Source organism: Phytophthora cinnamomi (assembly GCF_018691715.1).
Source record: "Phytophthora cinnamomi strain GKB4 chromosome Unknown Contig17, whole genome shotgun sequence".
NCBI lineage: Eukaryota > Oomycota > Peronosporomycetes > Peronosporales > Peronosporaceae > Phytophthora > Phytophthora cinnamomi.
In genome coordinates, this window is record NW_027150950.1 from 823,358 (window position 1) to 838,221 (window position 14,864).

A 14,864-nucleotide genomic window follows, 5' to 3' on the forward strand; every position below is an offset into this window, starting at 1 on the left:
ACGCAAGCTTTTCATTGAAGCAAGCACGCTGTTCTTTTGGTCCACAAACCCCGTAAAACGTCTGCATATGGACATCAGAGCAGCCTACATGGTAGCAGGAGCAGTTCTTGTGGTACACGCGGCACTGACGCTGCACACGCTAACCTGCCTTACGCGCTTCGATGTATTGTGGGAGATCTCCAAAGACTTTCAAGGTATGAATTGGCTGGGAATCACAAAACGGCACAATGTCAGCGAATACTTTGTAGCAAAGACTATCCAATAAACTATCACTTCATCCGTACTGACCAGCCCGCTATCAGTAAGAAGAGATCGTTTCATCGTGAGCCCGTTGATAATGAGCTGGTGAATCAACTGTAATACGAACTCACTGAAATTCAACACAGTACCTTCGACAACGTGGCGCTCCGTTGATTCTAAGCAATAAGGCAGGTAGGCATCCACAACTGCCATCCCCAGAATAACGGCAAAATGTTGATGTATCTAGCTCTATGTAATCCATTCACGCACAATAGCAAGCGACCTCTGGCGAAGATGGTCATGAGCATCAATAGTAGAGAAGTTACTAAAGATAAGATGAGCCATTTGAGGAGGTACGACACGGTTTTCGTATCGCTGTGTCTCAAGTTTTCCATTGCGATTAACAGTGCGACGACGAGTACGAACACTATCTGAACAGACAAGGATAGTTCCCCGAATCGATATCAGCGTTTTGTGTTTTCGATCTAATCAACACAAAGCATAGTTGTTTTGCTGTTGTCCATAAAACTTGACATGACCTTGAAGGAAACCCATGTAGGCTGCGAGTCAATCCAATTTAATTGTCGCTTCGTGTATTCCACGCTCGTAGTCATTACAATGCTCATAAAATGCAAGTCAAGTTTTTTTTTCCAAGTTGTACTAGTGTTTTTTTACCGAGGCAAAAGCACTATCCACCACAACCGCTCTCCTCGTCCCTTCGCATCTTTCCGTCACTCGAAAATGTTGGTCTATCGATTAGGCCGTCAGTTTCGAAGTGAGGGGGACTGCAGTGGCGGCGCCACGTTTCCTCCTCCTCCTCCTACATCACTCGGCAGGTTGTGTAGTGCACGCAAGTAGATGAGCTGTATTCTTCCTATTGGCTAAATTAATAATCTATTTAGGCCCAATTAGCGTGCATCGCATCGTCATAGCATAACGATATCATAGCACTCCCAGTAAAAGTTCAGGCACATCCGATCTCAGATCGCATCATGTGTTCATGACACGGATATCAATCCTTTCTTACGACGGCTGTTAACCGATCCTCCGTATGCCTGAGATTACTTTATTCACTTGATTTCTTAGGCCAAATGACATTGCAGCGTCCTCTTTTACACTTTATTTACAGATTCCCTAAATTTATTAGGACGGCTGGGATCTGCATCGTGACTTACCGTTAGAAATAAGTTTGTAATACTTTTCTCACAAAGCCAGAAAAACATGTTTTTGGCTCATATGACCGTTCGCTCTATGACAATATTTTGACATATCTCAAGATGTCATTACAGCCAAAACATGCGCCAATTGTTAAAATTATAATTCTGAAACCCCACTTTTCGTATGACTTCCTGGCTTTCTTATGACATATTCCTCTTACTTAATTACTTCTGGAGCTGGAAGGGCTAGGATAAACACAACAAATAAATCCCTACAGAGTTTGGGGAGCGGCGGTACAAAGCTACATACGTCATGGCTGGGGCCTGGTCCCTCCCTTCCTGGTGTCCCTTGTTATGCTTGGACCAAATTTAGTTGGTTCGTCCTAGTCTAGTCTTTAACCAAAAGGTTAAGCATCTGATAGTCTTAATAATACGATAGCGTTGAGTCTTACTTTTGTCTTATCCCAAAAGTATTTGTTCTTTACTCGTCGTTGGCTCAAAAAGTGTCTTTGCACTTCAGCTTGAAGCCAGCTGGTTTGAACTTGATCACATGGTGGATCTTATACATACTAGCGAAAGATCACAGACCAGGTGTTTTCTCACAATCAAGTGATATCAAAAAGATTGCAAGTCACGAGTTACCTATATTATGTTGCCGTGGTAAGGGTCGGCTTAGGTCCTTAACCTCCATCAAGTTCCTCAGCTTCTCAAATTGAGTTTGAGGCAGTGCCTTGGTGAGGCATCTGCAACCATACCATTAGTATAGCAGTATGTTACTACTATTCGTCCCTCGCCATGTACCTCTGTCGTGCTACGTTGCAAGCTGTGCTCCTCGTTGATTGCTCGCCCGTGCGGCATCTGTATAGCCAGACCTCCCCTCACCCATTGCTGCGAGGACCAGATAGGATTCGAGATCAAAGCAGACAATCAAATTCACCGGCTTTCCATCACCAGCCCTCCCTCTCCCCTGTGCAACCTACAGGTTAACAGCCGCAGTATCTACAAGCTATTATGCCACGCCGTTCCCCGAGAATACTCAACGTATCCCAGTCAGACGACCAGGACAACGCGGCTCAAGGAGCAACACAAACTGTAACCCCGGCCCCAGCCACTGGAATGCAAGTGTTCGTCGCCGACGGCGCCGATGGGGCTCGCGCAAGCGCAGCAGCGCGCGAGGTGGGAAGGCTGCGCACCGGCGGCAAGCCCAGCCGCAAGAGTATTACGCTGGAAGAGTTCAGCGGTCTCATCAGACCTGGAGCGTTCGATGCTGGCGTGCGACGCTGGTGGAGAAAGTTCCAAGATCAATTGGCGGACGCCCAGATCCTGGATGGCCACCGCTGGAACGACCCCCAACGTCGCAGCATTTTTGCGGCTTCGCTATCCGGAAATGCGGCTGGTACTCGGAAGTCCGTGCCTCCGTGCCCAACCTGACGCTCGAGACGGCCGGCAGAATGCTGGTGGACAGGTTCAAGTCGAAGCTGCCCGAACAAGAGCTTCTCCGCTGCATCATGGACGAGCTCAAAATTCGCCAGGAAACATATCAGCAATACTCGCAGCGTCTGCTAAACATGGCAGATTCGCTTCCCGGAGGTGCCGCAGTAGAATCAGATGTTCGCTGTGCTATGCATACTTTTATCCGGCTGGCATACTACAAGTACTCAGACGAGCTCAAGTCGTTCTTAGGTCGGCTGCCCCCCGAAACTCCTGCGGCCATTAAGTTGCAGCGCCTGGTAGACCATCTCGCATACATGGCGGAGAGCGACGGCCAATTACCCGGCAAAATAGATTCCCAAGCTGCAGAACATCGTGGGTTAGATGCCAAACGTCGCAAATGGTCGGGCGACTACAAGCCTCAGAAGACGGGCAAGGCGATGGCAGTAATCGTAGAGCACAAGCGCAAGCCACCTCATCGTCCCCAAGTTGGCGGGAAACAAGTTCAACGAGGTGAATCGATCGGCAGCTCGTCAGCCGTGGCGGGGCCGTCTACCCAGTGCAATAACTGCCATGAGCTCGGCCACTATGCAGCAAACTGTCCCCAGTGGTAAGGGCGAAACACGACGGAGGCAAGATTGAGGGGGAGCGCGGCAACGGCCCTGGAAGATGCCAGCGCGTGAACCCACGGCGTCAAGCGAAATCGGGTCATATTGGACTCTGGAGCGTCGTTTCACTTGACGGGCCAAGCGCTGAACATGATGAACCTCCACACCCCGTCCTCGTCACAGTCGCCGACGGCGGGGCGATATCCATATCCCAGCAAGGGACCCTGACGATTTCAGTAATTGTCGGCGAAGGAAAGGATACACACGTCGATCAAATCCGTCTTCCAAATGTCTACATTGTACCAACACTGTCCATAACACTTGTATCCGTGTCGCAATCAGTGAGGGCAGGCGACATTGTGCGCTTCGAGAAAAATAACTGGTCGGTAATTCGCGGGCGGAGACGTAAAGAGCTGCTTCATGCAAGAGAAGTCGATGGAGTATACGAGGTGGACACTCCGGACCTGCTCAAGGATGTTACACCGGCCCCGCAAGCGTTCATGTCCGTACGACCGCGAGCTTCTCTCTCCGAATGGCACCGAAGGCTTGGCCACTTAAATTACAATGACTGCAGAAGACTGGCCAGTAGTGGTGCTGTGGATGGAGTAAGCATTACGGAGGAACAAGACGTGCCAGTTTGCCAGTCCTGTGCCCTTGCAAAAGTAACCCGGGCCTCCGCTCCGCAGTCAAGAACTAGCAGTGACGAAATCGCAGATCGTGTATGTCACATGGACTTGAGCGGCCCTGTTGCCCGCTCTTATCAAGGAAATGAGTATTTCATGGTCGTAGTGTGGCGAGACTATATTACCGTGTTTGGGATGAAGCACAAGAAAGAAGCAAGTCTGTATGCGAAGCAGTTCCTCCGGTTCACCCATCGGCAAGCCGGCGTTCCCGAGACAGACATTCGGGTGGTTCGCACGGATGGTGGCACAGAGTTTCTCGGATCCGACTTTCGGAAGATAGCTGCTGCCGAAGGCCTTCGGCACCAACACGCTACCGCAGCAGCCAAAACGGCGTCGCGGAACGAACCATCCGCACCTTGACGGAGATGGCGGCAGCCATGCTTATTGACAGCAAATTGCCCCATTACTTGTGGGAATTCGCATTAACGTACATCAGGAATCGAGTACCCAAGCGTGCGGCCGCTGTAACACCGCACGAGAGACTCTTTGGAACAACACCTAAGCTGAACCGCATACAAATCTTCGGCCAGACTATAGTGATCAGGACCCCCGATCCACTGGGCCGCAAGAATGTGCGCTTCGATGGGCGAGGAAATCTCGGAGCCTTCGTAGGCTTCAGTGAAGAAATTCGCGGTTTTCGAGTTTACGTTCCCGGGCACGGTCGTCCCGTCAAAGAAACCACTGATGTAGTCGTTCTGGACACCATGCTAGCGGACGAAGTGGTGCTGGACGACGACCAGCCCCCACCCGACAACGGTGATGGAACTACATTAGGCGAAGGCGCCGAACTTCCTGAAAGAGGGCGCGCGGAAGCCCGACAAATTTTGCGAGACACAAGTCTGTCCAGGGAACAAGCTGAGGAAGTCAATGGTACTTCAGAGCTGACTCGTGCCCGCCGCTCGGAACGTCTCTCTGCAAGGCAGATTAACAGTGCTTTCATCCTGCTCACCGAAATTATCCGCGAGCCCTTGAATATGGCCAACAGTCCCGTCGGGTTGTGCTTTACATAAAAAAACAGTGACACCCGATAATCTGCGCCCTTTCGGAAATGTTACAAGTTCCCACGTACTACTAGCAATTAATGCTCGGTATTCAACCTGAAGTGCTGCCCCCCTTGTTTTGTGTGTGGTTCTCGCAGAGCCTCTTTGAGTGCCCTCGGATTCGGTATGACTTTAATAATTCGTGTAACAGTATCGATAGCTACTATGTAGTCTTTGTGTCGAGAATTTGGCATGCGTTTGCGGCGGGGCCTCGGAATCGAGGAACTTACCTCATGATCAGCCTGATCTCCCACTGCTACTGTACTCATAAGAGCCGCGGGTGAGGATCTCGTTGTTCTTCTCTGTTTTTCCGGAGCGTGTGTCCCTGCTACTCGCACCCTTTTACCTAACCCACATAACTCATTGAGAGAGTCATCGCTGATTTCAATTTTTGCTGGTGGAAAGGACCTCGTGATCAAACTGACCGTGGACATTACATCAAACCTCACATGTCGGGCAGTGAGGTATTGATACCCAGCAGAATATATCCTTTGTAGTCTTTGTAGTTATCTGACAGTCCCAGGAGTTTGCACTCAGTGGCCTATCACTTAATTTTATATTAGCTCTTTTTGACTTCGGTACATGAGTATAGTACTTGCTATCCCAAATTCGCAATGCTAGCCCCTTCGGTATCTTCCCATAGATGGTCTCATAGGGCGTTTTGCCTTTGAGTCGGGCTGCTGGTACTCTATTAGCCACTGCAGTCATATGCATTAAGGCCTCAGGACATCACATGCCTGCCGGCAAGCGCACATCGGACATTGTCCATAACGGTAGGTACGCCTGTTCAGCGGACCCATTCTCTTCTTGGGAGTCCACATTCGACCTCTGAAATAGCAGTCCGTTCTTAGAGCAGTATTTCTCTATTACATTGTTTACAAATTCAGTACATCCGTCAGTTCTAATCTTTTGTTCATTGTATGGAATTGCCTTTCCGATTGGATAATGAAGGCTGTTAACTTTGCTCCCACCTCCTTGAGTGATTTCATCACAGTGGCATCATCCACTATCGCCAATGCATACTTAAACACTATTCAGCCCTTCAGGCTTAATTTTCCCCACAAAGTCCGTGTGTAGAGTATGGAGCGGTTTGGTCGCCAACTCTCCTATCATATTCCTGTATGACGTTCGCCGAGATTTAGCCAGTGCATATGTGTGACAAAAGAAGGCTATCCTGTCACGTCTTTTCGTACCAGGCGTGGCGCCCCGTCAATTACCTCATTTGACATTATGAACTGGGCGAATAGGGCCCCAAGTATCTCCAGTTCGAGCAGATAATCCGATCCCACTTTCGGCGTAGCTCGATTACTGCTCCGGCGTCCCCGACCCCATACGTCTTCTCCAGTAGCTTCCAGACGTCGCAGGGCCTCATGCTTGACACCGGGTTTGGCAGTTCCGAGGGGAACATGTTGGTCGTCGATTGGTTCAGCAGGTTCAGCATAGCTGAATTAGCCCAAGTCCAGTGCTGGCGGTGCCAACCCAACTCCTTCGCCTTTTCCCGAGTGGTGGCTTCACCGATCGTAATGACCGGTTCTTCCGGATGTCCATCCAGGAAGTCGATCATCAATACAGAGGCAGGACTATTGTCCTTTTCCAAAAGCCCGCGCTCGTAAATTTGGTCCTGCTCCGTAATGTAGAAAAGGAACTTGTCCTTCCATATACCTCCTTATTGTTCCCCATGAGCTTCTCCAGCCCAAGAGTTGGGGCACCCCCATTGCGACCAGAGCTCATGGTGTGTAGAGTTCTTGAGTACGTATCTGAAGTGTTGGTCTAATAAACAGTCCATCAGTTTCGAAGTGAGGGGGGGCTGCAGTGGCGGCGCCACGCGTCCATCGCCTCCTCTTACACTCCATCGGCAGGTTTTGTGGTTCACGCAAGTAGATGAGCTGTATTTTTCCTATTGGCTAAATTAATTATCTATTTAGGCCCAATTAAGAGTGCATCACATCGTCACATCATAACGATATCATAATAGCAAAACCACCGAGGTACCCTCCTCAAGTCCACCACTGTACTCGTTTTGACGTTAGTGGGCAGTGCCTTCCACGAGCTCAAGACCCACTGTATCCATCAGCGAGAGACTTCAACTCCGTCCCCTTTCCTTCGGGCTAGTGATCAATTTTGTGCACAAGCGGCAGTACATCGTGAGTATTCGTGGGGTCCCGGGTTTTCCAAGCGCTCATGCACCCATCGACTACGATAATGTTTCCAGGTGAAACATGTTTGTTTCTCTGATCGCTGAATCCCTGAACCAATGGGCATTGGGTCATTTGTCGAGTTATTGTAGGAAAATGAAAGTACGTACTACCTCCGGTCCGAAAAACAATATGCAGTCACAAAATTGAACTATTTGCGAATGACCCATCAGAATGAAGGTAATATTTATGCTTAATATTACCGTTACCAAACCGAAGTTTTATTAAGCTTAAGCATCAACAGCTGCAATCGCCTCAGCCGAGCACGGGAGACAGTGAGGCAATCTGTCGACTCTCATTAGTGCGTCCTTTTTCAAGTGGGGGATGTTGTAGCTGTTGCCACCACCAACAAGCATCGACGCCTCTAGTACGCTTTGCAGCGTAAGAAAGCACTTGTTGTTGGTGGTACTTACCATCTCCTCAAACGCGGCCTTCACGGCTGCGATGAGCCCGTCGACGTCTCGCATATGCTTCTTGTACTGCAGCGACTGCAGCGAGTTGAACCAGCCCAGGTCAAGCACGTTGAAGTCGGGGCTGAGCGGTGGCTGGTTGGCGAACTTGATCGACCAACCCCCCGCTGCAGCAGCTGCCTTCACCGCGGTCCGGCCCGAGGCACGGTGGGGTGGCGCATTGTCCTGCTGTATTGTAACCTCCTCCTTACCTACACACAAATAAATAGCCAGCTCAAACCAGAGTAAAATTACATGCAAAAAAATTACCTGGCCAGACTCGCTTGATCGCGGGGATGACGTGCTGCGTCAGCATGCGCTCGTAGACGTCCTTGGTCATCTCGACTGGAGTCGTGACCGGAGTGCCCTTCGGCAGGTTCTTGCTACTGCGAACAGCCAGCTTGGTTTTCACCACAGGCCACAGTCCCACCTTTCCGTCAAAGGTCATGCACTGATGCTCATCGTACCGTGGGCGGGCAACCGCCACCAAAAACATGACCTTTGTGCGGTGGGTTTTGTTCTTGGTGACGGCGCGTGATGCAGGCTCGCCTCCGGTGAGATAGTAGGTGTTGCGGTTCCGGTGCACGTAAAACCATTTTTCACCACAATCTGCATGTCATCGAATTGGTATCTGATCTCACCTAAATACCAAACATTACGTTACATAACGTCAGACATTATATCAATTACTCATAACAGATAACGAGGCAGTCAAAATTCTTACCAGGAAGCTTCGTCACAAAAGACCGCGCGAACTGGCGGCGCTGCGCCATGTGTTCAGGGGGGAGCAGCGGCTTCGGCACGACGGTGACTCGCCTGACCACGCTGCGCTCCTGCAAGCGGTGAAAGAGCTGGATCCGCGGAATACCGGTGGCGACGGCGAGACCACGCAGCGTGGTCCGGCTCCCCACCGGGGCCGACTCGATCTTGGTCTTGATGGCCCCATCAGTGAAGGCCCTGGGCCGGCCGCGGTTGCTTGGCCGCTGCACGGCAATAGTGGCGCGACCACTCCACAGCTTGTGCACTGTATTGCGATGGCAACGGAATCGTGCTGTAACCTCAGAGATAGCCCCACGTGGAAGCTTTCCACAGGTGGCCATGTCCGAGAGAAACAGCACGATCTCCAGCTTCGTATAAAGTGGCAAATCTTTGGCGTTGGGGGTGCGCGGCATCTTGGGAGGGTCTGGATGCCTCTTTGGCAGATTTGATACTGTGTTTTGGCGCGGGTTTCGGGCGAACTTTGGCGCCGCCAGGGCTGCAAAAATATTAATGACTCTGAGCCAACAAATGAAATTGTCTAATTTTGTCCAATGGAAAGGCAAAAAATATTATATGGACACACCATGGTTGAAGTGACCATTGTTTTTCGGACCGGAGGTAGTACATTGTTTGCTCAAAGCAGTGCCTTGTAATCTGAAACCTCTCCCCATAGTTGTTCCGTGTATTCACGCAGCCATCTTTATATTGTAGACCCGCAAGGATTCTCGTCGTGGCTCCACATCCATCGCTAAACGGATTCCTATCCAGTGAAAGAAGTCACCTGACCCAATAGAGCGAAACGAACTTGCCGCTAAAACGTCGTTGGTAAGTTGAATAGATTCATTGAGAGCACCCATGAGATAGCTGAGATAGAAAGATTTAATTAAGGAATTTTCCCCAAGCTGAAGGTATGTGCTGGCCACAGAAACGTTGTTTCTCCATAGAGGCTTTCAATGCGAGTTGCTCAAATCGTGTTTGAAGTCGGATTGGCTAGGAAAGCTAAGGCTCGATAGTTTTTAAAAGCTTACGATGGAGGGACAAAAAAAAATGTAGGTTCACGAGGGAAATCCAACACTCGATTTTTTTACTTACGTTATTCCATGAGGTCTAAACATATTACCTAAGTCAACTATTCCAAATGATGGTGGTCTCGCCTTTTATTTCCTCGCATATCTTGCGCTATCGGTGCTCTAAGTTAGGCTTAAAGCTTTTGGGCGTAAGTATAAATCGCGATTGAACCGCATCAACCCGTCACGCGCTTTGCTTGGTTCGGTTAAAGTATGGTGATTAGAAGACGTTCGAGTCCCAGGACCAAGGGTCGGTAAAAAAATAGTTACGTAAAAAAATAAATTCGAATGTTTTAACTTCGTTATTAATTTGAGATGTCCAATCCATTTTGCAACGTTTTCTATTCGATTTTGAATTGTAACTTGACCGAGTTGCCTTTGGTTGTCGTTCCACCACAACCAACTATTCCACGACACCATCTCACTGTACCAAGCTTATCCTAGCCATACAACTTCACTCAGCAATTTGCAATGTACTCAAGCTCCTACAAGCAGCACACCAGCCCAACCCGCCCGCCAACTTGCTCCTCACCAACCGTGTCGTCTGCTCGCTCATGCTCCGGTCCACCGGGCAGGACGAAAACGAGTGCAACTCGTGCAGCAGCTCGTATCGCAGCATGCACGGATTCACGAACCTGAAGAACCACCTCCGACGCTTCCACCCGACCGGACGAGATCAAGGCCGAGGATGAGCTCCACTCCAGCATTGTTCTGCGGCTCCACGTGGTGGACCCACGAACCACCGAAAATTTTCGGCGGTTGGAGTGGACGGTAGAGGAGCGCCTCCCGTGCACCTTCGTCGAGCGCCGTTTCGTCCGGCAGAACAGCAAGAAGGGCAGCATCACCGCTAAGGCGCTGGCGGCGTACGTGACAAAGCTGCACGCGCACGTCCAGCGCTCGACCAGGGCACGGTCGCCGAGTACGACCTTGACGCGCATTTGGTGTCGCGGAGGGAGAACCAGCGGGTGGTCACCCTCCTCGATACTACGGAAAAGATGGAGGGCACTTAATCGATCGACGTTGACGCTCTCTGGTGCCAAACGGCTGTTCGTCCACTACGTAGCAGTGTTTTCCCCAACTTCACAACCGTCTGGCACCGACGACCGCTATCGTCAACAATGTGCCGCTGGAGTCGGGGCTCATCAAGACCCAGCGCCAAGAGCAGCTCACTGCGTCCGAGCGTTCTGTGTGTGCTTCGTTTCGCTTGCCCGACCCAAGCGGCGGTGACGAAAAGAATGCGGCGCCTCAACCGTCGTTCGTGCGCGACGCGTTTAAGCGTCGGAAAGTTAGTCGCCGGACTCGCTACATGAACGTGGCGTCCAACGTCAAACGAGTGTAAGCGACTATTTTCGTCTACCAAGCTCGTTTTCAGTGAACTACGCAAGCGCCTCGAACCTGAGACGCTAGAGGCTCTGATGTGTCTCTCGGTCAACGTGACCTTTGGGACGTGCATACTGTAGAATCCATCAGAGCTGAATTGGCGCCGAATGGACGCGATTAATCGAATAATACATTTAGGTGGTTTCTGGTTTATGTTAATCGTAGAGTGACGTAGCGCGGACCTCTGCCCAGGATGTTATCGCTGTGCACTGTTTGAAGGGCCACCTGGGCTTCAACATCATCGGGGGCAAGAACACCGCGGACATCATGTTGCACGTCGTGAAGGTTCACCTGGAGAACAATACGGGAGCGGTCACGCCCAACACTACGAAGAAGCGGTTAAGCTCACCGAGCCTCACCGCTCGAGACTCTGGGACTAATCCCGCAGCTCAAGACAGTCTGGCTCCCGCTCAGGCCGTCGCCGTTCATGAACGAGCAACTGGGTTGACCCGTGGTGGAGCCAACTCCACGTGACCCAATCCTTCCTCATGACGGTGACGGTAATCAGTTGGCTGCTGTGAGTGCTTTCGCCGTGCTCGGGAAAATATGTTCTTGAGCTGCACTGGTATTACCGGTACAGCGATGTCGCTCCTGAGGGCCTACGGCACGGCAACTGTGAAGCTCTCTGGCATCTCCTGCTGGGTGTCAAGGCTCAACTCAACACCGTACAATCTGGCGCAAGCACGGACGTGCTCTGCACGACGTTTACCCCCCCTCCCCCCACGGTGACCATGCAGTCGGAGATCTGCTCTATCCCCTCGACATGATCATAGAGTGCTTTTGTTCGATGAGGTGGCAAGGGTGGGGCAAGCGGGGTGATCGGGCCTGGGCGCTGTTTACATACCTTATTTCTGAAGACCGTGTCGAATAAAAGAGCCAATCGATATATTTTATATAGGATAAACTAATAGGGAACTTCGGATTTGTAGGAACCATTTGGAGTATTCAAAATAAACGTTTGATATTGACCAATCAAATTTCGTACATAAGAGGAATTAAAAATGAAAAGTTAAACTCACTCGTAGAAAACGAAAAACTCTCATTTAGTTGCATTTAGCTCGAATTTTACGGCAATTTATAATACGTAAAGATTGAGAAAGTACCGTATTGAGATCACGCGCCCCAAAACTAATCCGGGATTTTGGGGGGATGGGAATGACGATAAGCCTCGACTTTAAAAATAAAGTTTGGCTTCCTCTGCAACGGATGCGCATAACAAAATAATATATATATATTGTTATACCACCAAGAATCTGCAAGGTGCGGACCTGAGTTCTCGGAAGGGCAAAATGGATGCAAAGCACAAATATGCCAGTGTTTTTATGCTTTTTAATAAACTAACACGAGTTTTGGCAAGACGGATCGAGAAACGCGTTCACAATACAACGCGAGTGTTCCGATAATAAAAATGAGCTAGGTTTCGCTTGTGTTTTTTTTACCTTTTAAACCCTTAAAAAAAGGTTTAACATATGGCTTCACTACCATTATGCAGCATACGGCGAGTGTAGCCATATGGGTTACAGTAACCCATGTACGCCACACCACGTTTACGTTTGTGCAATGCCAGAAGTGTGAAGCAACGTTCCTCTTGGCTCTGAGCGGAGCTGCTCAACGTCACAGACGCAGTGCTGCCCCACTCGCAATTAATTACCCGCGCAGCATGTTCCGCCGCGGTCTGTCGTCGCTGTCCGCCAAGCCGTCCTGGGTGCGCCCGGGCTCGCACGATTACCTGCGCGAGGTGCTCGAGAGCCGCGTGTACGACGTGGCGGCCCAGACGCCGCTGCAGCTCGCGCCGGGGCTGTCCAAGTCGCTGCCCGGCAACTGCCGCCTCTTCCTCAAGCGCGAGGTGCGTCCAGCCTGCACCGCTTGACTGCTGCGCACGTGCTGACTGTCGTTGCCTTTGCTGCCTTTGCTGCTGTGCAGGACATGCAACCCACCTTCTCCTTCAACCTGCGCGGCGCCTACAACAAGATCGCCAACCTGACGCAGGCCCAGCGCGCAAAGGGCATCGTGGCCTGCGCGGCCGGCAACCACCTGGAGGGCGTCGCCTACGCTGCCGCCAAGCTGGACGTGGACGCCATCGTCATCGCCCCCGTCGGCACGGCGCAGAACATCTCGCACTCCACCAAGAGCAAGATCACGATCGTGGAGCACGGCGCGGACTTCGAGGCGTCGCTGGTGCGTGGGCAAACCGTGAAGAGATGTTGCTGCTGCTGCTGAGTTGGTGCAAGTCCTCACAGATGGTTGTGTGCCATTGCAGATAGAAGCTTTCCGCGTCGCGCAGACGGAGGGCCGATCGCTCGTGCACCCGTTCGACGACCCGCACGTTATCGCTGGCAACGGCACGATCGCCATGGAGATCCTGAAGGAGGTAAGGACCAAGGGCTCTGCATTGGTGCGATGTTATAGCGCGCGGGTTGCTTATCGGTGTGTGTGAATTGGTTTGCATTTGGCGTAGACGGCTGGAGACCGCCCGGCAGCGATTTTTGCGCCCGTGGGTGGCGGAGGCCTGATCGCCGGTCTTGCTGCCTACGTGAAGGAGGTGGCCCCTCAGGTTAAAATTATTGGCGTGGAGGCCGAAGGCGCCAACCTGCTGGGGGAATCGCTCAAGGAGGGCACGCCTGTGACGATCCCCAGCGTGAACCGCTTCACAGAGGAAGTAGGCATCAAGACTATCGGTACGGAGAACTTCCGGCTATGCAAGGATTTGGTGGACGAGGTGGTTACCGTGTCGACCGACGAAATCTGCTCTGCCATCAAGGACGTGTTTGGCGACACTCGTTCGCTCATGGAGCCTACCGGTACGAGAGCGTTGTCCGCACCTGTGCCAATTATTTCGCTAATGTCGCTGGTCTGTACCATTGCTGACGCTTGTCTGGCGGAGCAGGCGCCATCAGTGTGGCTGGTGCCAAGAAGTACGCTCGCGTGAAGAACGCGCAGGACGAGAAGTATGTTGCTGTGCTGGCTGCCGCCAACATGGACTTTGACCGGTTGCGCTTCGTCTCGGAGCGCTCAGATGACCGCGAGCGCTTCATGGCCGTGAAGATCCCCGAGAAGATCGGCAGTTTCCAGGAGCTCTACGACGTCATCTGTGCGTTGCCATGCGGATTCGAGCGCGTGTTTACTTGTGTTAAACTGACACGATCTGTTTCTGTCCTGTGCTTCACTCAGTCCCCCACAACGTGACGGAGTTCACGTACCGCATGGATTCCGAAGCCGACGACGAGGCGCACATCTGCATGAGCATCCAGACCAAGACGGAGGACGAGTTCCTCGGTGTCGTGAACGCTATCAACAAGCGCAACGACATGCACGCGATTGATCTGGCCTCGAACGAGCTGGCCAAGTCGCACCTTCGCCACCTCGCGGGCGGTCGTCCCGATCACGTACGTCACGAAACTGAGCTGTGTCAGAAGGCCAAGCTCACTCACTTGCCGCCTTTTGTCTTGTCCAGGTCACGAACGAGCGGCTGTTCCGCTTGGAGTTCCCGGAGCGCCCCGGCGCCCTCAAGGACTTCCTCGGCACCCTCGGGTACGTCCGTAAACCTGGCTGAGCAGCTGAGCAAGAGGCTAATCGGTCTTGTCGGCGCCTTGTCTGTCGTCTCTTCAGACAATCGGCGCGCCAGTGGAACGTGAGTCTGTTCCACTACCGCAACCACGGCGCGGACATCGGCCGCGTGCTCGTCGGCTTCCAGGTGCCGCACAAGGACAACGCCGCGTTCGACGCGTTCCTGGCGCAGGTGGGCTTCCGCTGCGAGGAGGAGACGGGCAACCAGGCGTACCAGCACTTCCTGCAGTAGGCAACGTCAGCTAACGCGCACTTCAAGAATGTATCTTCCCTCTCATTGGTCAAAAC

General features: G+C 51.7%; 3 protein-coding genes across 3 annotated transcripts; 2 read left to right on the forward strand and 1 right to left on the reverse strand.

Moving 5' to 3' along the window:
• Window positions 1–2,513: 2,513 nt before the first annotated feature.
• On the forward strand, window positions 2,514–2,828 carry IUM83_04706 (Farnesyl diphosphate synthase; the record flags this gene model as incomplete). The annotated part of the gene is made up of 1 exon (XM_067928803.1): window positions 2,514–2,828. One exon carries the CDS (start codon window positions 2,514–2,516, stop codon window positions 2,826–2,828), a length of 315 nt encoding a protein of 104 aa, XP_067796304.1.
• Window positions 2,829–7,584: 4,756 nt separating this feature from the next.
• On the reverse strand, window positions 7,585–8,975 carry IUM83_04707 (transposon protein, putative, Mariner sub-class; the record flags this gene model as incomplete). The annotated part of the gene is made up of 3 exons (XM_067928804.1): window positions 7,585–8,015; window positions 8,074–8,412; window positions 8,528–8,975. 3 exons carry the CDS (start codon window positions 8,973–8,975, stop codon window positions 7,585–7,587), a joined length of 1,218 nt encoding a protein of 405 aa, XP_067796063.1.
• A 3,694-nt stretch (window positions 8,976–12,669) lies between these two features.
• IUM83_04708 (Threonine ammonia-lyase, biosynthetic) lies at window positions 12,670–14,808 on the forward strand (the record flags this gene model as incomplete). Its single annotated transcript, XM_067928805.1, has 8 exons — window positions 12,670–12,855; window positions 12,933–13,187; window positions 13,270–13,380; window positions 13,468–13,810; window positions 13,897–14,100; window positions 14,181–14,395; window positions 14,464–14,540; window positions 14,619–14,808. The coding sequence occupies 8 exons, from the start codon at window positions 12,670–12,672 to the stop codon at window positions 14,806–14,808; spliced, it is 1,581 nt and encodes a 526-aa protein (XP_067795998.1).
• Between the last annotated feature and the right edge of the window lie 56 nt (window positions 14,809–14,864).